Genomic DNA, 25,969 nt, shown 5'->3' with positions numbered 1-25,969 from the left:
ATGCCCCAAAGGCCCTTTCAGCTGAGCCCTTCCTGCCTTGGCATCGAGAAAACAGTGCTTCAGGTTTCTGGACCTTGCCCACACCTTGGGCAATGCCCGTGTCTCACCCTGCTGCAAACCCAGGAAGCTCAGCTGGTGGAAGTGTGGTGGGGAGGAAGGAAGTGGAGGAGAGCATCATGGGTAGCTATGCTCAGGTGTTCTAGCCCTCTGGGGGAGGGGATGGGAGGGCATTGCTCCCCTCCCCATAGTTCCAGGTTCCCTTCACCTACCTGCTAGGCCCTGGGGCAGAGGGAGTCTGCTTTCAAGGGTGGTTTGGCAAGCCCAGGCCAGGAAGAAATGGAGGGGTTGGGAGCAGGTGCTCCAGGGTCTCGCCCTTGAAGGACCCCACTGCTGCCAGAGGATGGCCAGGGTGGGAAGAGGGCTCAGTACCCAGCTCATTTCAATGGGCTTGGTAGCTTCTCTGGGTGGAAGAGCACACACACTGCCAGCAGGAAGGGCCCTCGACTGTCTCCTGAAGTGGGCTCATAAGATCAGGTTCGTGATCAAGGACCTGGTTATGTGCTGGCAATCTCTGGGCCTTCCATCCCAGGGAGATTCTCTGACTCCAGCGGGGCTGGGCCTGCCCAGGTCACCTAGTAATAGCACGACACCCACCTTCCTCTGTTGTAGCCTTTCCTGCTCCAGGAGTGAGGGCTGAGAGCTCTCAGAGAGCCTCTGACTCAGATCAGGGCGCCCAGGATTCCCGGCTACTCTTGAGTCCCACTACCATGATTCGCCGACCCAGGTGGACTCTGTCCTTCAGCCCGGGAGTTGCCTGGGAGCTCGAGATCCCCAATGAGCAGCAGAGCTCCTGGAAGCTTCAGCCAGGCTGGGGTACAGGTATAATGGCTGTGCCCTCCCACTCTTTCAATCCCTGGCCCTAGCCATTGCCACCTCCACTCTCCATTTAGGAAATCACTTACTCACTTATTCGTCACTTTAAACCCCCTTCTCTATGCCCAGTTTTGTGCCAGGGACTCAGGAACATCGAGGAGAGGCCCTTGTCTCCAACAGCTCATGGTCTAGCTCAGAGGGCAGATGAGCCCAGATGAAATCCACTGGTTGGAAACCCCAGGCCAGGTGTGATGGCTGAAGGGGTGTGGCTATAAGGACGGGAGGGGGACCCTCAGGAGAAGGTCAGAGCACTTTGAAGGGGAAGGACTTGAGCTGAGCCCTGAGGGACGAGAAGAATTTGGAGGAGAGGAGAGAGACATTGCCAGTGGTGCCAGTGTGCTGAGTGGGGTGAGAGAGCAGGGCACTAGCGCGTGCCCTGAGGACACAGGAGTGGGATGGTGCGAAGTGGGAAGGGAAGTTGGGGTCTGGGGAAAGAGGGCACTGATGATTTTCTATGGGACACAGGACCAGATATTGTGCACACACTACATGTGTCCTAGTGCAGGGATGTGCCAAGCCTCTTGTGTTCCTGCACCTGTGCCACACCTATGTTTAGTGTGCATGTGCACAAGGGTGCAAGCTCTGGAATCTATAGTCAAGTCTGCACCAAAGTTAGGTTTTTCCCCCATTCATTCCTCAACTGGGAGTGCCTACTGCAAACCAGGCCTTGGGCTGGGTTGTAGGAGGTAGGGTACAAACCCCTGCCCCCAGGCAACATGCTTAAGTATCATGCTAAGTTACACACAGATACACTTCTCAGGCGGTGCAACAATGCAAACTTCTCCAAAGAGGAATGGGGAGAGTACAAAAGGCTTAAAACTGATCGGGTGGAGAGGACTTGCTGGGGCACTGGCTGGCTCCCCTATGGTGCGAGTCAGTGCAAAGCCCCTCCTGCGTGGCACTTAGAAGCAGTGCCTCCCATGGCCCCCTGGGGGCGCTGCGTGGGGCTAGAGGGGCGGAACAGGCGGCTCTCTGGCGCTGGTTGCTTTCACTTGCTACTCCAGGCACTCACTTCACTCACTTGCTGGGAGAGTGTCTGCCCCTGCAAACCAAGAGTTCGCCCCAGGCGCCGCTCAGCCCAGCCGTCCCAGCTGCTCCACCCGGCCCTACCGGTGACATGGGCTTCCCCCCAGTCCCGGAGGCTTGCGGCGGGCGCTGGAGGACTGTGCTCCTCGCTCTCTTTCTGGCTGCGTCCCGAGGTAAGGTTCACAGAGCCTGGGCATTGGGGCAGAGCACGGGGAGAAATCAGCGGGTGGGGTGAGTGGGTTGCAGGCCAGATGGGGTACCCTGGGAGCCCCCTTCAGCCTGCTGGATACCCTCCTTCCCTCTCCCCCCAGGCAGGGAGGCTACTGGGACTGCTTGGCAGGGGGAAGCGGTGTCTCTGCCAAGTGCCCTGGCTGGGTGGTGGGCACATCTCTATGCTCTGACGGCCGCTCAAGCAGCTGCTGATCCAACTTCCCTGCCCAGGGTGAGAGGAGCTTCTGCAGAACAGGAGATGGGCGCTGTGAGAACAGCCCCGTGAGTTCTAGGGGTGCCACTGGCTTTGACACTTGTGGCATCTCCCTGCCGCTCCGCCTCAGGGTTCCAGGATCTCACAGGGTGCAGGGGGTGTGGTACTCTCAGCCTATGCCCTGTCTCCTGGCGGCACTCCTGGCTCAGCCTTGCTGGGCACTGGCCAGTGTGGTCCCTGGTCCACTCCCCGATGTGGGCGCCCATCTTGTCCTCATCCTAAGGGTCTGATGGCTGAGAGCTGAGTGGTCAGCTGATTACTGGCATCCAGAGAAGCTGAGCTCAGGGACGCACGTGAGGCACGTTCCCAGCTCGGCCATAATGCTTTCTGGGTCCTTAGATAACTTATTGCATCTCTCTGGCCTCTGTTTCCTCAGCTCAAACACAGGGAGGTGCCACTTTCTTCTTTCAAACTGTCACAGCTCCAGGTGATGTCCTGGCCATGACACAGGAGCTCCTGGGGGAGGGCAGAGGCCTTAGTACCCACAGCCTGGCCTCTGGTTCTTGCCTGCCCAGAACTGAAGAGGCTGGATCTCCAGGGCAGAGGGGCGGACAGGCAGCTTGTGGAACTAAACTTTATGGAGAGGGCCCAGGGAAAGTGTGAGTCATGCAAGGAGTCAGAGGGAGGCCGGAGGAGGCAGGGAGCTTGGCACAGAGGCCCAATGGGTGGGTCAGAAGAAGAGAAGGGGAAGGATAGGGTAAGAGGCAGAGAGAACTTGGAAAACAAACAGTGCCTGCACGCGGGATGATATCTCAGTACTTTGACGCTGGCAGGGGCTCTGACAAGGAGGAGGGAGCCCACAGACAGAGATGCCTGAACTCCACCCTGGGGGCAGGCAAAGCCATGGCACAAAGCCCTGGCTCATGTCAAGGCTTCCAGGAGGGGCTGGGGATGACGGCAAGCAGGAAGGAGCTCCGTGCTCCAACTGCCCTGCCCCGTCCTCTCCAAGTGACCCTGAGCGGCCCTTCTGTTTTCTTACCTCTCCCCGGCCCTCCCCTGGCTGGGCTGTTCTCTGTTCAGCAGCCCCAATTTGGGAAACTGAGTTCTAGAGATCAAGGGTGTAGGGACCCAGCTTGCAGAGCAGCCAGGAGCAGGAGGCCCAGAGCCCCCGGCTCTATATTGTGCATGTTGCCAGGAGCCTTCACCCTAGAGGTCTTGCTGCTGCGACAGCTTGGTACTCCACCTCTTCCTGGGCCAGCGCAGGGCGATAGTTAGGGCTCGAAGCAGCTTTCCATGGAAAGGAGTCTCTTAGTTTTGAACTGCTCTGAGACTCAGCATTCTTAGCTGCAATATGGGCATACTACTGAATCGTCATGCTACTGCCTGGTGCCTGCACCAGGGAGATGCCAGATGGGAGGCCTGGTTGCAGGTGTGGTCAGGAGGGTCTGTGAGTTGGAAAGACCTGCTTACCAGCCAGCTAAGGGGAGAGGTTGCCCTGGGCAGGATTGTTCAAGTCAGAGCCTTTATGTCTGGAAGGTCAGGTGGAGGTGGCTAGTAAAGCCTGTTCTCTAGCTCTGCAGTTGGCCACCACCCAGGAGACTGGTGGTGGTAAGTACGGCGCTCAGGAGCCCAGGAAAAGTTGAGGATGCCCCTTTCCTGGGTCTGGCTCAGGGTGACACGGCTGGAGGGAGGCACCTAGGAACCAGGACTCAGCAGACCCCAGGTGGCTGAGCCTCTCCTCAGGCTGACCTAGGGGTCCCAAACTCTGGGACTAGCACATGGCAGTGCCCTGGGGCCAGGGAGGGGAGACCCCACCTTCCCCTTCAAGGTAAACAGAGCTGTAAGGCCTTGTTGGGTAACCCCATGGCGCAAGCCTCTGATGCAGCAATGGTCAGCTCTTAGGAAATCTACGACCCTCTGCCCAGAGGCCTTGGGGAGGTGAGAAACAGCCTTTAGGCCAGCCCATGGACATGAGAGAACACCTACTCAATGCCAGGGGCATCCCACAATACTGGGGAGCCCCGCTCTGAACTGGACTGGCTGCTCCTGTTTCTCCCCAATCAGGGCAGAAGTTCCTTGGGAGAGGTCAAGGTGGAGGTGCACTGCTGGGAAGCTGCAAGGGCCCTCTCTCTATACGCGTGCACACATGGGGCCTACCCGGCAGTGGGCCTTTCAACCAGTACTGACTGAGCCACACACTGAGCTGGAGGCCCCAGGTTTTAGGCCACCTATTCATCATGTCCTTGCACCCATAGGTACCTCCATGGAGGTGCCTGTGGCTTCTCCTCTGAAAGTTCCCCAGAGACGGGGACTTTTCAGCTTCCAGGCTAACTGGGCTCAGGGTTTGCTTGACTCAGTGGGGTCTTTCTTGCAACTGATCTTTACATTCATCCTATTTGCTTTGGCTGACCACCCCCAGAGAGAAAGACAGTGGCCACCATCATGCCCATCAGTAATTCAGTTATTACTGATGAAGGAAGCCCAGCTCCTTTAACCTTCCGACACAGGGTCAAGCCCTGCCTCTGCTGCTCACTGTGGGACCATGAACACACATTCCCCCGGGATGTGAGCCACGGGTAGCCAGGTGACGTGGTCTCAGTGAGGCTGCCTGCTGCCTACTCCCTCCCGAAGGGTAACTCTGTGACAGTGTTTCCTGAGCTTCAGTCATTAGCTCATCACCTTTGGGATTTCTGCAGAGTCCGCCTATCGTCATTACACTTATTTTTTTTTTCTGGAAAACTCCCCATTCTTTTACTCAAGTAAATAGATTTTAAAAGGAAACTTTATATTATTGCCATAAGTGGGAAGCCATTATCACTTGCCATAAATAGAACAAAATCATAAAAGTATATAATAGGAAGACCAAACAAGGGTATTAAATTCTAGTTAGAAACTATAGCCTGAGGAAGGCTCCAAGCCCAAAACCTGCTGTCCTTTGCAAAAAACAACAACACACAAACGAAAACAGCCCCCAAACAAAACCAAAACTAAAGGAGCTGAGCAAATGTCAGGTGTTTTGAAGACATAGCGGCATCGAGCTGGGACTTTCCCTTTGATGTAATCAGGACCAAAAGAGAACCGAAAAGGAAATAACCTTCTGTGATTCAATGCACTTAATGCGGTAAAATTAAAGCTACCTGTTCTGCGATCCTCAGCTCCTCTCCATCAGCACAGAAGCCAACTCACGCCTGTGAGGAGCTGGTGGCAGAGGACAGCGCAGCTCTCTGGGAGGAGGGGAAAGAGGCTGGCGCAGAGTCGGAGGGCCTCTCTCGGCTTCTTCCAGCCCCCAGTTTTCCCAGCCCCTGTTCCTTCCCCAAAGAAATTAGTGCTCCAGCCGGGTCCTCTCCTCTGCTAGGGTCAACTAGCCACCCCAATACCCACAGGGGGAGAGGGAGAGGAAGCTTGCAGTCCCCAGCTAGGTCCTCACGGCTCAGGCCCCTGTCCACCTGCAGCAAGGAAGGAGGTCTCCAGTCAGCCCCCGCCACTTCTACACTCCAGAGCAGGCGTGGGAACCTTTTCTCTGCCGAGGGCCACAGGGATACTTATAACATCATTCGGGGGCCACACAAAATTATCGGCTTAAAAACTAGCCTGTTGTGTTTGGTCAAACATTTAACTAACTCACCCCTAATGGGGCCAGATGTTCCCCACCCCTGCTCTAGAGGGTAGTCCAGGGCACCCAATTGCCGGAGCCAGACCACCTGGGTTCAAATCCTGGCACCACCTTTTACTCTTTGTGAGATTCTGTGCAAGTTACTTAACCTCTCTGTGCTGAGTTTCCTCATCTGTAAAATGGAGGAGGATTAAGTAAGCAAATCCATGTAAAAGAGATTAGAATGATGTCTGGCACAGAGTAAGCACCAGGTGCCACTATCCCACTGAGCCGCCGGCACCAAGGGTAGGGCACAAAAAGACTTGAACCTGAACCTTAGGAAGTCTGGAGGGCAGCTGGCTGGAGCTGGTAGTCTGGGCTGCACACAGTCATCCTCAGGGAGGGCCTGGGACCGCTGGGAAGGAGTCGCCCAGAGAGGTATCCATGGCAGGGTCTCAGGCCCTCCCCAGGGAGGTGTGCTGGCTCCAGCCTCCAGCCCTGGATGCATGGATGCTTTCCCAAGGTGCTGGAAGTGCCGCTTCCTCCAATAGAGCCTGGCTTCCCCTTCCCGGACTCCTTGTCCGATGTGAATGGACACTTCCTGCGGGGGCAGGTATCAATAAACACATCTGAGATGCCCTTTGTCCACGCTGGCCACGGAGCCCCAGGGCCGGACCTGCTGGCTTCAGGCCTCAGCCCCTCTCCCAGGGGCACATCCTGGAGTTTAGCACTGGCAGACTCAGTCCTGATTCGCCCTTGCCTCTGTTTCCCTCTGTGCTCTGCATCTTGAGAAAGAAGATAAAGCCTTTCACTATACCCTTCATGGACTGTCCTGGGGGACAGGGCCTGGCAGGGAGCTGGAGACCAGGTCCTTGTTTGTCTTGGGCCCCCTCTGAGGGTGAGGATCCGCCGTTTGCATCTCATACAGGGCCCACAAGAGCAGGCGCTCAGTAACTGTTTACTTAGAAGCCCTAGCAGCTGGAAGGAGTTCAGCCCTTTGGGTGGAGCCTCCAGCACAACCAGTCAAGATAGGGACCCACCTCCAAAAGCTGGGGTGTTGCCTTAGCAACTTATGCCTCATCAGGGAAAATACACAAGCCTTGTCCACACCCACATACCCCCATCCCGTGCACACCCACAGGGTTTCACAAGGCCCTACTGGGTGGAAAGAGGTGAAGAGATGAAGCCAGACAAGAGGTCCTTTCCCCTGCACGGGAACAGAACCTTCTAGTAGAGGCTGAGGGTCCCATAGCTAGAAAGCGGCAGAAGGAGAACAAAAGTCTGAGCAGATATCCCGTATGGAACCCTGTGCTCCCATGGCCTCTCTGCCTTGGCCTGGCTCATGTTAGGACCTTGGTAAATATTTGCGGAATGCAAGAATGATGTTCTCAGTTCTCAGTTTTGGCCTGAGGCTGAGCAAAGCTGGCTCTGTGGAAAACAGAGTCAATTTGAGGTCAATTCATTCTAAGTAGCTGGAGGACAAGATGCCAGCCCTGTCCACTGGAGGTGTGGGCTCTTCTTGTCTGCAGTCTGCTGTGTTCAAGGTGTGGGCCTCAGCTCAGCCACATAAGGCTGTGTGGCCTTGGGCAAGTTGCTTGACTCCTCTGAGTCCACTTCTCATCTTTAAAATGGGGATAACAATACCCACAGCAGGGGGTGTTATGAGAATTAAAGGAGATGAGTATAAAGTGCTCAGCAAATCCCAACACAGGTGATCAAAGGTGAACACCGTAGCCCTGTGCCTCTGCCCTGAAGAGAGACAGCCCTTCCCTCCTGCTGCAGGGTTTCTGAGCTGGAGGGGGCCTAGGAACGTGGGGATCTTCTCAGGATGAGTGAAGAAAGAGAGGTCCAGAGAGGAGTGGGGCCTGACCAAGGGCACGCGGTAGGGGCATGGTTCAGTGGGGACAAGGACCAGCGATCTGATTGCCCAGACCAAGGTTTCAATCCTGAGGCCTGGAATCTTTCAGATTCACAGCATTCTTCCTCCAGGTGCTTTTGCCTTCTTACCCAGTGACGGGAAGGGGCCTGGGCCCCAGGGCAGCACAATGGCTGGATGGCTCCTGCCTGGGGACAGGCTCAGGCCGGGGTCATTTTCCTGTCCTACATGATCTCCGCCACCCTGGAGCCAGGGGCTTCCTCCCCACCCACTCTCCCCTGTCTCTGACAATAACTCCACAAGATCTGCTTATGACAATAAGCAACATCCTCTTGCCAAATAATTATAATTCCAGCTGGGCTATATACACATATACATTTACTGCTCCCCCTCCCCGTCCCATAACACACGTGCGCATGCGCAGCTCAGGATGGCATGGGATGTGCACTATCGTCCCCAACACTGTGCTCTTGCGTGTCCTCCGAAGGACAAGCTGCCCTGGACGTTGATCTGACTTGAGTCTCAGATGTTTTCTCTCTCATCAGGGCAAAGCCCTGTGGACCCTTAGCCCACTCTTTTCTGGCTCTTTTGTTGAAACTGACCACTCTCCGCTGCCTCCCAAACCTGAATCCTAGCTTCTCCTTTTTTCTAAAAAGGGAAGTTCTCTGGGGTGTGTGAGGGTTTGGGATTGAGCAATGCCCCTCCTCCCACTGTCTCTGAACCCCAGTTCTCTCTGTGCCCTCCACCAACCCCACCTCCATGGGTTTTCAAGGAAATTGCCTCTAGGGTAGAAAAGGCACTGATGTAGGCAACTCTGTGGTCATTCACACCACTGCTTGGACCCTGAGGCCCTGGGCCTGATGCCCCCATTGGAGGTCCTGCTTCTTGCTCCTACCCTCCCAACCCCACCCCACCCCACCCCACCACAAGCTAGCCCCACCTTGTCTACCTTTCAGCCCCACCCCATCCACGCCCCGTCCCCTTAGCAGTCCCCACCCGGCTCAGCTTTGTGCTCCACTTCTTGCTTCCACCTCTACTCTGCCTGTCCCCTGCCACCCCTTCTGAGGTGCCGACCAACATCTCCTGAACAGCCCTCCCGAGAGCCCCCAGGTGTGAGCACTCCTGCAAATGCTGCTGGATCTGGATTCAGCTCCCTGCCTTGGGGTAGCTCTGGGGCTGGCAGTGATGCTGGGAAAAGGGAACAGGGGGTGCCAACTGGGAGAGGTGCTGGTGGGAGCTGCCAGGTGGCCTGCTGGGGACAGGGTGTGCACAGGGCAGAGGTAACTCCAGGGTCTACTCTGTGGGTAGGTTTTGTTCTTCCTGGGAGCACCTGGGGACGTCCTTTCCCTAACCACTCCCCACCTCCATTCACTGGCACAGCCGGAGTTCTAAGGCCACGCCCACTCCGCATGGGCCTGTGAGGGGGCCCAGGCTGGCAGGGATACAGTCAGGGTCACAGCCTGGGTATCTGGGGCTCCTCTTCCATCAGGTCTGCTGAGGAGGTCAGAGCAATGGGTTGGCAGTGAAGGAGGCTTGGTGAGTTCCTGCTCTGCCAGACTTCTGCTGGGGCCTTGGGTGGATCACCTCCTCTCAGAGATTGAGGGTCACATCTGTAGGGGATGGGCTTGAGCAGTAGAGTCCCTCACTGGCCAGACCAAGGAGCATACTCATGGGTCACAAACTCAAATGTCCATGGGGCCAAGCAAATATGGTGAGAGAGTGAAGCAGGCCAGGCACAGACATTAGGGAGTAGTGAGGACTGTGGCAAACTGGGATACCAATGGACCATCTAAATGGGAGGCTGCTACTCAGCTCTAGCCGATAATAGGAAAACTGGTTTTGCGTTAATTTTCTGATTTTCAAAGTCACTAAGGGTCAGAATTTTCATATCAAATTCCTGGTCTTTAAATGTTGGCAGTTTTAAACAAATGCAAAATACTGAAATACTTTGAGGGTCAAGTAAAATATGTCTGAAGGCTAGATGTGGCCTATGGGCTGCCAGTTTCTGAATCCACCCCACCCCTGTATCCCCCCTCAGTATAGTGTCTAATTGCCTGAATTTAATTCTGGCTCTTGCATTTATTGGCTGTGTGATCTTCAGAGAGTTATTTACTATCTCTGTGCCTCAGTTTCCTTGTCAGTGAAACAGAAAAAAAAACTCCCAACATCCATGTTATAGGGTTGCTAGACATGCCCATAAAGCACTCAGCACGGCACATGATGCAGTCTATTTCTTCTTCTAGTCTAAGCAGGTCCTGCTTTACCTGAAGCCCCCCTGCTCCAGGTTCTGAGTTCACATCCCCTGGCACTTCAGGCAAACCACCTTCCCTTTCTGGGCTCCTATATTTCTGCCTGAAAAGGAGACCAGCATTTTGCCAAAGAAGTTCTGAAATCTCTGCTCCCCTCAGCAGCAACTTTCTTTAAATCTGGGTCTCCCAGACCTGGCTCCCTCTCACTCGTGGGTGGCGCCTGGGAGGTCTAGTGTGTTCTGTCTTCCTTACCTCCTGGGGCCTAACACTACCCTCGCACACATACTCCCTGGGGCCCCAGCTTTGCTGCCTCCCCACACCCTGCTGTCACTGTGCAGGGTTCCAAGGCTGGATCACAAGCTGGTATCAGTCATTCACACCTTAGAGGAAAAGACCTGGAAGCTGGCTTACCCACTCTCTTGTGCAGAACTGTTCTTCACCCCTAGGAACTCTTCCTTCAATTGCCGAAGTGAATGAGCAACCCCTCCAGCTCCCGTGCATCAAGCACCAACTCCCAGCAAGGCACCTGCGGGCACTTCATGTAAATTACTTGTCATCCTTGCCTCAGCTCCAGCAGGTAGTTGTGTTCATTTTTGTTTTACAACGAGGAGTCCAAGGCTCAGAGTTTAAGGAACTCACAGTCACTGGGCACCAAGGCAGGCTGGTCTAATTCCAAAGGCACACCAGGCTGCTTCCCTCCTGACTGGGCAAGGCTTTCAGATCAGCAGGCGGTTCCCAGGCTCTAAGGCAGGGGAGGGCGTCTGAGGGACGTGCTGTTTCCTTGGGTCCAGGCAATGGCAATGGCAAGGACATACCCATTTGGATTCTGAACATATTTCCAAACTCTCCTCCTTGCCCGTTCAACCTATTACTGCCCCGGAGATGCTAATTAAAATGAAAGTGTCACCGACGTCTAATAATCATAGCTGCCCTCCCTGTGTCTGCAGAGGACATGGGAGCTCATATCTTGTGTTCTCAGCTTTCCCTCCTCCACAACCGCGTGGTGTAGGTACTGTTTTTCTCATTGCACACACGAAGAAACTGAGGCTCACACAGCTACACCGAGGGGCCAGGACCCAGCCCTGGCATTCTGTTTTCAAGGGCCAGTGCTTTCAACAAATGCTGAAGGATTGGAGTCAGGTAAAGAGGACCAGGGGTTACATCCCTGGCTTATTGAGAACAAAATAAACGAGAACAGATTTCTCAGAAGACCGGGTAGCAGGCAGATACATGTATGAGATGGCCCTTCATGCACTCCTGGTCTCTGTCCCTGAGACACCTTGAGTTTTCCTGTATCCCTACCACCTGGCCCAGAGCAGCTTCTCTATTGCTGAAATCCAAACTGTCCATCAACCTCAAAGACCCTCCCTCCTTTAAGAAGTCTCCTGACCGTCCCAGGAAGGCTATGTCTTCTCTCCTGCAAGTGCCCCGAGGTTGGTACCGGCTTGCCGTTTAGTCAATGGGGTTACTTGGCTGCAAATGCAGACCTTGTCTGCCCACCTCAGTTGTAAGCCTCCCAGGGGAGGCATGTGCTCAGCATGCAGATGAGATGTAGCACCTGGCACAAGCCTTGCACACGCAGGAGCGAGGAGGCACTTTAGCCTCAGGAGCTGGAAGGGTCAGGTATTGATGGCCCCCAGAAGACAGGTCCAGGACAAAGGGCTGCTGTTCCCAAACGGCCTTTCTGCTTGCTATCCTGCCTCCCGCCCGACAGTGCTGGGCATGGAGGCTTGAAGTGCCAAGGACCAGCCCAGGGCAGAGAGCCACAGTGCCTGCAGTGGTGGGGGTGGTGGGGTGGTGGGGTGGTGGGGTGGTGGGTGGGTGGGGGGAGGCTGGGGCATGCTCCTCCCCAGGGACAGGCACACGCTGGCTGGACTCAGTCTCCTACCTGCTTGGAGTCTCTCCTACACCTCAGTCAGCATCCCTGGGGTAGAGGGATCCCAAGCTGGGGAGGTACCCATGGGTCCTCCCACAGTGTCTGGGTTCATGAATAAGGAAGGCTCAGGGAGGTCAGCTGACTTGCCCGGGCCTGCGGCTAGGGAACCCACATCTTCGGAGCCCAGGCCAAGGTTCTTCCCACTGAGAGTGCGTGCAGGCAGGTGACCGGTTCTCCTCTCTCTGACAGGTCTGGTGACAGCCTTCAAGGTCGCCACACCGTATTCCTTATATGTGTGTCCCGAGGGGCAGAACATCACCCTCACCTGCAGAATCTTGGGCTTGGGCCCCGTGACCAAAGGGCACGACTTGACCTTCTACAAGACATGGTACCGCAGCTCACGGGGCGAGGTACAGGCCTGTTCTGACCGCCGGCCCATCCGCAACCTCACGTTCCAGGATCTTCACCTGTACCACAGTGGCCACCATGGCGCCAACACCAGCCAGGACCTGGCCTGGCAACATGGGCTAGAATCGATCTCCGACCACCATGGCAACTTCTCCCTCACCATGCTCCACGTGACCCCACTGGACAGCGGCCTCTACTGCTGCCTCGTGGTGGAGATCAAGCACCACCACTCGGAGCAGAGGGTCCATGGTGCCATGGAGCTGCAAGTGCAGAGAGGTGAGGGCTTCCTCCACGGAACAACTTAGGGGTGGCGCCCTGGGGGGATGGTATGTGAGCCCACATGGAAGGGTAAGCAGAGAGGACAGGATGACTGTAGGGATGTGGTGCTGTGTATTCGATGGGGTGACTGTGTGGGATACTGTGCTGAAGGGTGTATGATTCTACAAGGGTGGCAGTGGCACTCCGGGGCTGTGGAGATGAGGTGGCCACGTGTGTGGAGCTGTAAGTACCTCTGGTCGGCTGGGTGTGATGGAGGGAGGGTACACGTGGCTCTGTTTGTGACAGTGGGGCTCTTTAATGGAAGAGTGGATATGAACCTGGGCTGGGAATGTGACTGCTCATGACAGTACCATGACCGTGCAATGTGACCTGGGCTGTGAGTTGGTGAGTGGTCGAATGACTATTGGGGAATATGTATATGTGACTGTCTCTCCAGGTGAGAGTGCAGGGGGGCAGTGGACTGGACAGAGGTGTGGGCATGGGCAGGTGTCCATATGCTGCTGGGGTGACATGCGAATGGGCAGGACATGCTGGCTGTGCCGTGAGAATATGTGTGTGTGCACGTGCGTGTGTGTGTGTGTGTGTGTGTGTGTGTGTGTGCGCACGCAGGTTCCACCTGGGCCGATACTAAGTGGACAGTAGCATGAGTAGCTGTGACAGGAAAGGGGCATGCCGTGGACAAGCCTCCCTGGCCTCCTGGGCCTGACACCCACCTAACAACCCTTCTTTGCTCCTACAGGCGATGAAGCACCACCCAAGTGTATCGCATACCCATCCTCCCCCAGGGAGAGTGAAAGTAAGGACCATCCTCTTGCCCCTCCTGGGTTCTCCCTTCTCCTCTGTCCTCCTGCACCCAGGCTTTGTTCTAAACTCTGACTTCATCACCCCAAGCCCATGGAACCCCCATTCTTCCTTCTCTGCTGCTGCCCTCCCTTTTGCTTCCTCCTTCACCCCAGCCATCCGGTTGCAGCCCTTAGAAGCCCCCTCCCCTTCCAAGGCCCCAAACCTAAGAGCAGGTTCCCAGAGCCCCTGCTCCTGCCGCCCTGGGTGGGCCTGTACCCTAGCAATGACCTTTGGCCAAGTGCGCCCACGACAGGAGCTGCTGAGCTTGTTTTTTGTGTGTGTCTCCCTCCTGCCCACCAGCCCTCTGCCACATGTCACCAGCCCATCTTAACATTTCCTTGTTCTCTGCGTGAGGGAGGGAGGAGGGAGAGGCTCAAGAAGGGGGTGAAACTACCTTTCCTGGAACCCCTACTGTGTGCCAGGCCTGTGCTAAACGCTTCCAAGTATGGATCTCTCAGTGGATTCTCTTAAGAACCTTGAGGCATCACCATCTTCACTTTACACACGTGGAAACGGAGGCCCAGAGAGGCCACTTGCCTTGCCCAAGTTCACACGGCCAACAAGGGTAGCACAGCTGGGATTGTGCTCACTTCACCTTCTCCCCAGCTGAGGGGCATGCGCAGTGCAGTGGGGAACAGCCACCCGCTGTTTGCCCTATGGAGTGAGGGGACACTGCTCTTAGGGGCACCTGGGCACTCAGAGACCAGGCCAGAATGCCGGCAGCTTGGAGACAGCAGGCAAAGGGGCGACATCTTTGGAGCACCCCGCTCTTCTGAGAGGAGAGGGTCTTGGCTTCCACAGCCTTCTACCCATCAGTATTTATTGGGCATCCAGTGTACACCAGCCCCTGCCCAGGCCCTGGGAGCAGCTCAACTATAGCCTTAGTCAAGCCCCAGCGCAAAGGTTGCCATGGCTTTCTACTTAAACTACTCTGTTTTTTTTTTTTTAACAACAACAACAACAACAAAAGACTAGCCAGGAACAAAATTAGAGCACACACTTTGGTCTGAGGCAGACCCATATGGAGTTAAGAAACTCTGGTTCAAGCCCCTCGCCCTTGAATACCGCAAAGCTCACATGTCACTCGGCACCAAGACATGATTGTCCTCACTTCTTCCACCAGTGACTCCCTGGTGAGGCTGGAGAGGGGCCTCTGAGTGGCTCCTTCCTTCCCACGCAGCAGTCTCAAGACTGTGCAGACACGTGCCTGTGTACAGGACGGGGTATGCTGCACCGGGCGAGGTACACGAGTGCTCACTTCCCCATTGCTCCTTGTGCTCTGAGCAACCTCCCAGTCCCACTTCTTCCTCCAGGAGCTTCTGCAGAACTCCCTCAGCGACAGTCACTTCTGCCACTTTCCCAGTTCACCCATGGGGAAACAGGTTCCGGCAGGTGAAGGGACATGCTCACAGTCTCTCAGACCCAGAGCCAAGAGGAGATGCCAGGGTGCCCGATTCCCAGTGCGCAAACCCTGCCCGCGTGCCGGGCTGCCCTCCCCTCTGTCAACACCAATTTTCTGAAATTAGTTGTGAGGGCAGAGGCAAGAGATGTCAGAGGGGACAATGCTAGAGAAAGCAGGTGCCAAATGGAGAGGGAGCTGAAATTGGGCTCATTTTTCTTGCTAGAGAAGCAGCTGCTAGACTTAGGGGATCAGAAGTCAGTTGGGAAATGTTAGGAGACCAGCTGATAAGAGCTGATAAGAGCCAGAGGGTGAGGCCGAACCTTGAACTTGACTGCCAAAAGTGGGTCAGGCTTCCTTTGCTGGACACCCTGCTCTCAGGTTTAATACTGCCTTCCTCTCTAATTCATGGGCATGTGCAGCCTCACCCTGGCCCCTGTTTCGGAGCCACTGCCCACAGTTAATTGGATCCCAGAGGGCCAAGGGGTATGTATGCTTCTCCCAGCTGCTGAGTCCCCTTCCAATCTCCTTCCAGACTCTTGGTTCTGGAGGTCTGGAGATTACAGCTGTGGCGGAGTCTTGGCACAATGGTAGGTGTTGTCTCAGATAAGAAAAAAACCCAGCTATACTTTTGGGTAGGGTGTGGGGGGCATGTCCATTCTCTGGGGACCATGTGTCCACTGAGAAATGGGAGCAAGTGTCTCTTTCCTACTAAAAGGGGAACAAATCAATGTTATTGAAGGAACTAGTTCAGGGTTCAAAAACTCAAATGCCTGCAGGGCCAGGGAGCTGGTGAAAAATACAGTAGGGAGGATGGAGACTGTGGCTAGCACCCAGCTGCCAACCTGTAAGTGCAGTTCCAGCTGTGGCACAACAGGAGGGGGGCCCAGGGTTGGCAGAGCCACTAAATTTTCAAGCAAAGTGAGAAGAAGTCCAGATTTTATGCAAACTCGTAACTTAACATGTGGAGTTCATTCCCGTGAAAGGCAGTCAGGGAAGTGCTTAAGAGCTCAGACCCTGACATCAGCCAAGCTGCTTAACCTCTCTGTGCCTTCGTTTTCTCATCTGTCAAACAGTCATGATTGCAATTGCACTTACTTTCCGGGCTGTTACGGGGCTAAAACGAAGTTCTATATGTAAAGTGCTAAGAACCATGCCTGGCACAGGGCAAGTGCTGGCTATCAATACTTGTAATGCAGAATCCTAGGCCTGACTTCCGGAGTCAACCCACCCATTGCCCTGTGCCAAGGCAGGATGGCAAGTAGATGGCGGCGGACAGTGGACACATCCTGTTTTCTAACGGCTTAGAAACATCTGCCTGGTGACCCAGGTGCTCAGTGGGCCCCTCTTCACTGTGGAAAGATCCCAGCCCCTGCCCTGCTGGTCAGCCAATAGCGTTTCCAGCCAAGAAGCCCTTGGGTTTTCCTCTTCTAACTGCAGCCCCAGCCTCCTGTTATCCTTTGGAAGTAGGAGGGGAGCTAGTCTATGAAACCATCTGAAAGCCCAAGTCAGCCTGAGGTCAGGGAGGAAACAAGAAAGGGGACTGAGGAAGCTGGTGCCCCCAGGAGCCCCCGATTGCTGGGGGGTTGTGCTTTCTCACCACCCCAGGGCGGGGGGCTGGGCAGCCCATCTCCTTTCCCCTAGAAGCAACCTCCCCACTCTTCAACATAGTAGGATGTTTTGGTTTGCTTTCATCCAGCCCCCTCCCTGGGGAACCAGGCAGCCCACCCCAATTCCCTCCTCTGTGTATACCCAGGGGCCCCTCCCATCCCATCCTGCTCTGTAAGGGGCTGGCATAGTCCTGGGTGCTGGCCTGCCAGCTGCCTCTGCCAATGCCTGATCACCTTCCCAGGATGAGCCTGACTCTAGATGGCTGCTAAGCAGGAGCCCCCTCCCCCAAGTACTGGCTATGCTTGTGGGGAGGTGTGGGGAGCTGTAGCGAGGCTCAGCAGGGGAGTTCACGGATTCAGAGGCCAGTTGGGTCCACAAAGCTGTCTCTAAACTCATGCCCCGCCCTCTCCCCCGCCCCCCCCCCCCCCACCGCCCAACCCAACCCATCCAGTCTGGGCCTTAACTCTCAGACCAGGTTGTAAGCAAACCAAGCCCTGATCCCCTAGCGGGGCTGCAGATGGGATACCTTTGCCTGGGGATAGGAGTCAGGCAGGGAGGTTGGGCCAATAGGGAGCGGAATTAATGAGACCCCGACTAACCTCATCAAAAGTTACTTAGTACCAATCAGAGGAGGCCTGCTTTGATGACTAGAAAAGAGCACTTCGCAGCCTGCCTCTCTGATGGTGTCATAGTAAGGTCCTGTGGAGGGGTTTAGAAATATTCTTACATCTGAGTGAGAGAATGTTTTCACTTTCAGTATTCCACTTGGAAATGAAGCCTCACTAAGATGCGGGGGGAGGGGAGCCTGCTTTAATGTGAAGTCCAGCTGGCTTTGTAATTAGCATAGTTCCTGCTCCTGCCCCAGTGGGTAGTCTGAAGTGCCTGAAAACAGTTTGTTCTCTTCTGCGGTGTGAACCAAGCCCTGGAAGCTTATTTACACCATTGGGTTGTGTAGCAATACAATGAGACAAAAGCAGCCTCATTCCAAAGAAACCGTGCAAAGACAACGTGGAGGTCACAGCCCACACACCTTCCCAAAGATCCCTGGGGCCACGTGGACGCGGCGACAGGCTATCCTGCCTATATTTTGGGAAGGGCTAAAATCAGGAAGGAAACGCGTTTACAGCTGGTTGTGGTTCTGAGGGCACGTCTGTTCCCAGCTAAACTCCTGGAGTCAGCAGACAGACAAAAATAAAGCAAACCTCTCACGCTATTGGTGGGATTGCAAAGCAGCACACCCTTTTTGGAGGGTAGTTTAGCAATAGACGAAAAGAAACTGCGCGTACTCTTTGGCTCAGCACTTCACTGCTAGGAACTTATGTACATGCGCTTGCCCGAGTGAGCAAAGGTGCACATACAGGACTCATTGCTACATTATTGGCTGAAATATGGAGGCAACCTACACGTCCACCACAGGGGGCTGTTTCAAATACACGTGATAAAGCCTGAAGCAGAACAAAGTTGATCTTTGTGCCAATACACATGTCCAAGCTATGCTAAGCAGAAAAAGCAATTGTCACATGAAAAGCATAGCGTATCTATGCTGTATGTGCAGAGAACATATCTAAACTATACACAAGAAAACAGCAGACACTGATTACTTCTATGGAGGAAGAAACTTTAAAATATGTATATTTTTAATTTAAACGTTTTTGTAATTTAGAAAGTTTAAAATCTATAAATGTCAGAAAAAGCCCTGACTGGTGGCTCAATTGATTGGAGTGTCCTCCCGTACACCAAAAGGTGGTGGGTTCAATTCCTGGTCAGGGCATATACCCAGGTTGAGGGTTTGATCCCCGGTCAGGGCACATGTGGGGGGGCAACCGATCGATGTTTCTCTCTCCCCTCCCTTCCCCTTTCTCTCAAATCAATAAAAAATAAATATTAAAGAAAAAAGTCAACAAGGATTTATGTTTCTCTAGTTTTCGCTCCATAGGCTTCTCCCTGGAGCTAAGGGATCTCTTGGGAGATGAGTGTGGCTTTTTATTCACTTATTTTTTATTGTGGCAAAACATAAAACTGGCAATTTTAACCACTTTTATTTTTATTTTTAAAAATATATTTTATTGATTTTTTACAGAGAGGAAGGGAGAGGGATAGAGAGTCAGAAACATCAATGAGAGAGAAACATCGATTAGCTGTCTCCTGCACACCCCCTACTGGGGATGTGCCCGCAACCAAGGTACATGCCCTTGACCAGAATTGAACCAGGGACCCTTCAGTTTCCAGGCCGACGCTCTATCCACTGAGCCAAACTGGCCAGGGCTTAACCACTTTTAAGTGTATGATTCAGTGACATTAGTTATGCTCACAGGTTGTGCAACCATTTACACTATTTCCAAAAGCTTTTCATCACTTGGGCTCCATTTGACCTTGAACTCTGTGGCATGGGGTCTGTGAAAGGCCTACTCTACCCTGTGGCCCAGGGCAGTTGAGCCACCCCAATCTGGCTGAACAGCCTTCTCTCTCTTCCTGGAGCTTCCTCAGCTGTAAGCACCTGGCTTAATTTCTGTGTCCTCTGGGGAGAAGGCATGCAGCTCTCGGGGGTCCCTAGAACTTCCACGCCTCCGCAGGTCACGGAGGGGATGGCTATGAGATCCTGGGTGTGGGTGGGCCCCTCTGCTGCCTGGCCTTTCCTCTCTGGGCTTCAGTTTCCCTTCAGGAGGAACAGGCCTCACCTTGGCTGCCTCTCTGCCCTTTCAGACATCACGGCTGCCGCCCTGGCTACGGGTGCCTGCATCGTGGGCATCCTCTGCCTTCCCCTCATCCTGCTCCTGGTCTACAAGCAAAGGCAGGTGGTCTCCAACCGCCGTGAGTATCCCTGCCCTCCTGGGATGGGTGTGGGGTGTGCGTGACCTGCCCCAGCTGCCAGCTCAGCCCTGGGATTAGCAAAGGCAAGAGGCAGGCACAAGTCCTTTGTCCAGAGACGGGAGCTACTGCAGCTCAGCAAGGAGCTGACTCAGCGGTGGAGAGGAGGGGACTCAGAGGTGCCATTTCCAGGGCCTGAGTGCCCAGCAGCCCCAAGCAGTGCTGGCTTGGCCCTCAATAAATATCTGTTGGTGAGTGAGTAATCATATGGAGCAGATGATTTATAAAAATTGGCTTATAAAAATGCTGCCACTCAGAGATCTTTTGGGGGCCTGCTTTAATGTATAGGTGGGCTTGTTTTGTTATTAGCATTGCAATCTTGGGGACAAAAATGACCTTTGGATTATCATAACTAAGAGACGATCTTGGAGATAACTTAGTTCAACTCTTTCCTTTTATGCCTGAGAAACCTAAAATCAGCAGGGTTAAGTAATTAACCCAATGTTACTTAACTTAGTAAGTAGCAGAGCTGGGACTCAAACTCAGAGCTTTCAATGCACACTTCTTCTAGGGAGTAAAATCTCACCTTATAATACAAACGCTCATTAGCATGAGCGCCACAGCCAACAACCCCTACCTGGCAAGGTTGCTGTGCCCGGCACCCTTCCAAGCTTGTTATATACCTTCTCTCACTTATTCCTCAGAGTTTGGTCTTTCCATTGTCCCCACTTTACAGCTGAGCCAACCGAGGCACAGAGAGGTTAGTAACGCACTTAAGGAACTGCATAGCGAGAAAGTGGCGGAGCCAGACTTCAAGTCAGGGCTGCTGACCCCTTGGCACATTCCTTTGCCCTTGTCATGACCTCACCCTTGGTCAGTCTGAGTCCTCCAGGAGCAGGAGAGGGGATTCCTCTGCCCCTGCCCCTTGCATCACCTCCCCTAACTCTTCGCCTCCGCTTGGCTGCAGAAGGCAGCTGAGGGGAACTGCTGTCACCGCGGCTGGGTCTCACACATGATTTCCTTTGGTTGGACTGTAACAGCTCACACCCCTCTCTCCTGGGGCCTGGCATGGAACTCCACTGCGGGTCACTCAGGGGCTGTGCCTCCCTCTCTTTTAGCTCACAAAACCTACCACAACCTGCCTACAAAATACCCTGAGGTTGGGGGTGGGGGAGGTAAAGTGGTTGGAGCAGAAAGAGGAAGCCAGAGGCTCAACCAGGAAGAGAAATTGCTGCAGCACTGCCAGCAGCTCCCGTTCATCTAGGTAGCATTTCTGCGAAGGTGGGTGAGGGACCAGGAGAGACACCTGCTCTGCTAGGCTCAGCTCCAGATAAAGAGGTGATTTCTGGCCCTCTTACTCCAGACCACAGCGCTGCCTCCCCTGGGGAACAGGAACTGGGAAGCAGACTCCAGGCAGAGGATGTGGGGCGGGAGGCGCTGTTGTTCCTGCTTTTGTTTCCTCAGCGCCTTCCTCCCTCGCAGGGTCCCCAGAGGGTGGTCTAAGACTCCTGCACATGGTCCAGGCTGGAGGGAGGGAAGTCAGAGAGGGGACATCCCCAGGCCAGAGCCCTGGAGTGGTGTCCTGAGGATGTGGGGAAACTGGGATCAGCCCCCAGTATCTTCTACTCCACGCACTGGGACACCTGAGGGCTTCCCAGATGAAGGGACAGGAGGGGACAGATGAACTGGATGCTGGAGAACTGGACTGAACGAGGGAATAAGTGGGTACACTGGGCCTACAGCGCTGCACTATCGCCAATGTTGAGCACGTCCTCTGAAATGCCAAACGAACCCCATTTCTGTGTTATTAGCCATTTCATAGCACCTTATCCCTCAATTTAATATATGCCATAACAGAAAGGTGTCAATAATTTATCTTCTAATAAAAGTATATTTGAAGCCAGTCCCTCCACCCCTTCCAAAATGAAGAAATGAGTTGTAGGAATGAAGTCTTCAGAGTCTGACATGAGAGAGGCCAGAGGGGGCGATGATGAGAAAGCAGGTACAAACTAGAGAGGGAGCAGAGATTTGGGTCATTTTTCTTTTTTAATCCTCACCTGAGGATATTTTTCCATTGGTTTTTAGAGAGAGTGGAAGAGAGAGGGAAAGACAGAGAGAAGCATCAGTGTGCGAGAAACACATGGATTGGTTTCCTCCTGTATGAGCCCAGACAGGGCCTGGGCCGAGGAGGAGCCTGCAACTGGGGTACGGGCCCTTGACTGGAATTGAACCCAGGACCCTTTGGTCCGCAGGCCGATGCTCTATCCACTGAGCCAAACCAGCTAGGGCTGGGTCATTTTTTTTATCTAGACTCTAGAGAAGCAGTTGCTGGGATTAAGGGAACAGAAGTCACAGGGAAATGCAGGAGTCGGGCCGCAGGGCAAAGGCTGAGTGGCCCGGGCCTGGCGCAGAGTGTGTGCTCAGGTACGGGCCCCACTCAGGAAAAAAGGAAGAGGAAGGGTTGGGAGCAGGAGGGCCGTTTGTTGCAAAGGCTATGCGTGTGGAAGCCGACCCAGTGTGAGAGGGAGGCTGGTTTCCCCAAATCTGAGGTGGGACGGCCAATCCTTCCGCCAAAGGGTGGAGGACAGGATGAGCTGAGGACCATGGAGAACCCACAGGAGGCCTGACGCACAGGAGTCCCCGGTAAACAGTAGCCACGATTCCAACACCGCAGAGATTTCAGAAACTTTTGTGCAACTTCCCTGTGCGTTCTGTTGTCGTGCCCCTCCCCCACCATGGGTTTCCCCATAGTTATGGGCAGCAAAGCCCTTAAAAAACGAGAAGGATCGTGGGAGTACATGGGGAGCTGCAAGAAAGAGGGAAGTTGGGGCCACTGCATTTAGTTGTTGTCTAGTTTGGGGCGTGGGGCAGGGTGGCAGCAGCTTGGATGAGGAGCAGAAAGTGATGGAATGGCTGAGAAGTGATGGTGTCTCAGGGCCCCTAAGATTCCTCCAGGACAGTGGTCGGCAAACTCATTGGTCAACAGAGCCAAATATCAACAGTACAACGATTGAAATTTCTTTTGAGAGCCCAATTTTTTAAACTTAAACTTCTTCTAACACCACTTCTTCAAAATAGACTCGCCCAGGCCGTGGTATTTTGTGGAAGAGCCACACTCAAGGGGCCAAAGAGCCGCATGTGGCTCGCGAGCCGCAGCTCTGGGACAGCGGTCGCCAGCCTTTGGGACCTCACGGACCACCAGTGGTCCACAAACCACCAGTTGGCGACCGCTGCTCTAGGAGATGTCACCTCTGAAGCCACCCTATTATGCAACGTGCAGGATGGGACAGAGAGGCCCAGGAACCCTCTAAACAGGAATTGACCTTGCAACACTCCCACCCAGTAAATCATGGATCAAGACCAGACCGTGGCAAGTGTCCAAATAGGAAACACCAAATCCAGGAGCCAGGCCTTGGTTGACACTTAAGTCCTGAAGGTCTAACAGCCTAAGTCATGCCACCGGAGAAAGCATCGGTGCCTTGGTCTCCTGGTAACAAGTGTTGTCCTACACGCGTTTCATCTGTCACTGGCCACACGTGCCGCTCACTGGCCAGCACGCAGAGTGCAGCTGTGGGCCTCCTGAGCGAGCAGGTGTGGGACCTGGCCCTGCCTGGGCCTGCTCCGTTCCCCCAGTGGCATCTGCAGGCTGGGGCAGGGATGTTGTCTGGGGAAGCCTCCCCTTTGTGACCAGCTTCTCTGTCTGTCCCTAGGTGCCCAGGAACTGGTGCGGATGGACAGGTAAGGCTGGTGGAGACCTTCCCGAAAACTGACCACAGCTGCCCTGACTCACAGCTTGACTCACAGGGCTTGTGGCCCTGTGGGGCAGTGTCCACATCCAAACGGGGGAAGTTAATGCAGAAGGGGTGGGGCAACTTCCAGCCAAGACGGACTCTCCCCCTTCACCAGGATCCTTTTCCCCCCATTTCCTGGTCCCTGATGCCAGGACAGGGGTCAGAACACAGACATGGCCCCCTGGTCCTCCCTGTGCCCTGGGCCATCTGTCAGGAAGGAGGTATTTCTGGGCAGTAGGGGCCCTGTTTAGCTGCCTAGCACAGCTGGTTAGAAGAGCATCTGCCATCTGCCACCGAGGCCTACACATCTGTGCGGGTTGGCTGTCCTCCCTGCCACCCCTCACCCAGCAGGCTGAGCTCCTATGCTGTGAGGATAAACCATGCTCCCACCTTCAGGTCTCAGTAGTCAGTGGGCTGGGGTGGGGGAGGAGGAGGAAGCAGCTGAGCTGAAACATGCAAAGAGGCCAGCACACCTGGAGCTGGGGCTCTTCCCTGCAGGGCACTCCAAAGAGAGAGCTGTCAGGCCCGTCCCTAAGGGCACATGCTGTCTGGGCTCAGAGTGGGGCAGGAGGTCGGGGCAGAGTGGATAGGGGAGTGTGTGCTGGTGCGCCATGGGCAGAAGCTGGCATTGTAGACTGGCATGGAGGGCGTGCTCAGGAATGAGCCACGCTCAGGAACTGGCCCTGGTACCTGCTCCTTTGGGTGTTTGAAAGGGATGATTTTCAAGACTGGTCGAAGGAAGTCCTGCTAGTGATCCTGCTAGTCTCAGGTTGGAGGAGTCTTTAGAGGTTGTCCCGTTCCGAAGAAGAAAGAGGGTAAGAAAAGAGGAACCTCTCCCTTCAGCTCAAGACCAGCTGTGGGGACACTCAATCCTAATGCCATCAACTCTATGACCAAAGAGAAGTTTGTCCCCAGATTCCTGAGACTGGTGTCCTGGAAGTGCTTCTGACCCTGGGCGTCCTGGCAGGGCCGAGGGCAGATGGTCAAACTCCAGGGCCAAGCTGGGGTCCTCCTCTCAGGGCAGGTGGGAGAGTGCAGCCCATGGCCTTTTCTCTCTGGCCTGGATCTACCTTCCTGCTGGGAGAGGCTGCTGGGACCTGGAGTGGGAAGGCCGGTGATGGGAAGGGAGCAGAGAAAGAGGGCAGATGGGGAGGTCAGAGGCGCAAACCCCAAGGCAGCACAGATGACCTTCGGTTCTGATTCTCTGGCAGCAATGCTCACGGAATTGAAAACCCAGGCTTTGAGGCCTCTCCGTCCTTCCAGGGGATGTCGGAGGCCAAGGCCAGGCCTCCGCTGACCTACATGGCCCAGCGGCAGCCGTCTGAGTCTGGGCGCCACCTGCTCTCTGAGCCCAGCACGCCTCTGTCTCCACCAGGCCCCGGGGACGTCTTCTTCCCATCCCTCGGTGAGTGCTTCCCAACACTGGCAGCATTATGGCAGTGAGGTCATGACCTCCCCTAACCTGCAGAGTGTCGCCTTACTCTCCATCCTCCCTGGAGTCCTCAGTCTCCTGCAGGGAATTGGGGGTGAAGGACAGAGGAGCCCCCCATACATTCTGCTTCTCCTTTCTTTTGCAGACCCCGTTCCTGACTCCCCAAACTCTGAGGCCATCTAGATCAGCTAGGGGCCAGTGAGCAGTTGTGGCTGGGCCTGGGGCCAGTGCGTTTGGGCCAGACTGGCCCTCTGAGTGTTCCCTTGGCCTTGGCCCTGGTTTCCTCCCTCCTGCTCTGAGCGCAGACGCTTTGAGATACCCCTGATGGCCAGATTCGTAACCCCTCTGGATGCTACATGGCAGAAGTGAGAAGGTGGTGGATCACTCAGCTCCTATCTCAAGAATGGCAGGGTGCTGGGATCCCACTGCAGACACCTGAAATTCACCAGCTATAGATGCCAAATGACCTACATCCTGCAAGCACAGCCGCTCAGGGACATGAGCCTTGGGACTCGACAGGACAGCTGGGACAAAATGGGCACTGAGCAGACCCCACAGTCCGCCCTCCCTGGCATGAGACACCGACTAGATGTGGAGGGATTCCTCCCCACTGTGTTGGACCGGTTTCCCCATCTCGTCTGAGGCTGCTCATTTGTCAGACTCACTCTTTGTAACCATGGGGCTCAGAGCTACTCTTGCCTGTCCTCAGGGCCCTGGGAGCCTCGCCAACAGCCTCCTAACAGTAACCTCTCCTACGAGCTGTCAACAACTTAAAGAAATCTGGGGCTCCCACTGCCGGCACTCTGGTCTCCAGAGTTCACTGGCCAGAGGCCCCAAAACAGGAAGTACACATTGGGGCACGAAGGCCATTATGAGCCAACTGGCATCTTGGGCAATGGAGGCCAGGCCTGAGGTTGCACACCCACCCCAGGTCGGGGTGAGGGAGAGCCCAGGGCCTGCTGGGAAGGTGAGTGGAGAGGGCTCCACTAGCCCTGTCTTCCCCATCGCCCTCCTCCACTACTCAGTTTGGCCAATAGAAAGGGTGACCACAGACTGTATTGTCCAAACTGTGACACATTTAAGAGTGCAGAGGGCATACTATTAAAGAGCTCATGGGCAACAGGTGCAAACCGTGTGGACAGACTGTAAGAGCTGGGTTTAAATCCCTACTCTGTCGGAGGTGCCCGAGGCCTAGGGAGCCCCCACATCTTGTTCTTCTGTTCCATTCGACCTGCCCAGTGTTCACTGCAGAGTGACCCTGTCAGGTGGGAGGAGCAGGACGTGTCCATAGAAGGTTTGTGTCCACTCTGCTCTGTACCCTCTGTTCCCACCTCCTGTTGCAGGGCTTGACTCGAGTTTGTTTCTATACACATATGCAAGGGAAGTCCTTTGTGGACTTTTGATGAAAGGGCTGTAAAGCAT

General features: G+C 54.7%; 2 protein-coding genes across 6 annotated transcripts in view; one reads left to right on the top strand and one right to left on the bottom strand.

The window, feature by feature from the left end:
- The window catches only part of CDH23 (cadherin related 23), a 72,751-nt gene that overhangs the window by 35,148 nt on the left and 11,634 nt on the right, over positions 1 to 25,969 (bottom strand). The window contains exon 1 of one of the 5 annotated variants that reach the window (XM_080641357.1): positions 10,512 to 10,745. The exons of 3 other annotated variants lie outside the window; for them this stretch is intronic. In XM_080641357.1, the coding sequence (XP_080497483.1) occupies positions 10,512 to 10,601 (90 nt within the window). In that variant the 5' untranslated portion in view covers positions 10,602 to 10,745. Of the gene's footprint in view, positions 1 to 10,511; positions 10,746 to 25,969 lie in introns of those variants that run through there. One more of the 5 variants, XM_080641355.1, reaches the window with a different exon arrangement.
- VSIR (V-set immunoregulatory receptor) lies at positions 1,892 to 25,969 on the top strand. Its single transcript, XM_080641383.1, has 7 exons — positions 1,892 to 2,132; positions 12,226 to 12,660; positions 13,403 to 13,459; positions 19,220 to 19,327; positions 23,035 to 23,062; positions 24,327 to 24,520; positions 24,693 to 25,969. Exons 1-7 carry the CDS (start codon positions 2,051 to 2,053, stop codon positions 24,728 to 24,730), a joined length of 942 nt encoding a protein of 313 aa, XP_080497509.1. The 5' UTR covers positions 1,892 to 2,050; the 3' UTR covers positions 24,731 to 25,969.

This window comes from Plecotus auritus, assembly GCF_963455305.1.
Source record: "Plecotus auritus genome assembly, chromosome: 9".
Taxonomy (NCBI): domain Eukaryota; kingdom Metazoa; phylum Chordata; class Mammalia; order Chiroptera; family Vespertilionidae; genus Plecotus; species Plecotus auritus.
Note: the sequence above shows the minus strand (reverse complement) of the source record. Positions and strands in the feature narration are given on the sequence as shown.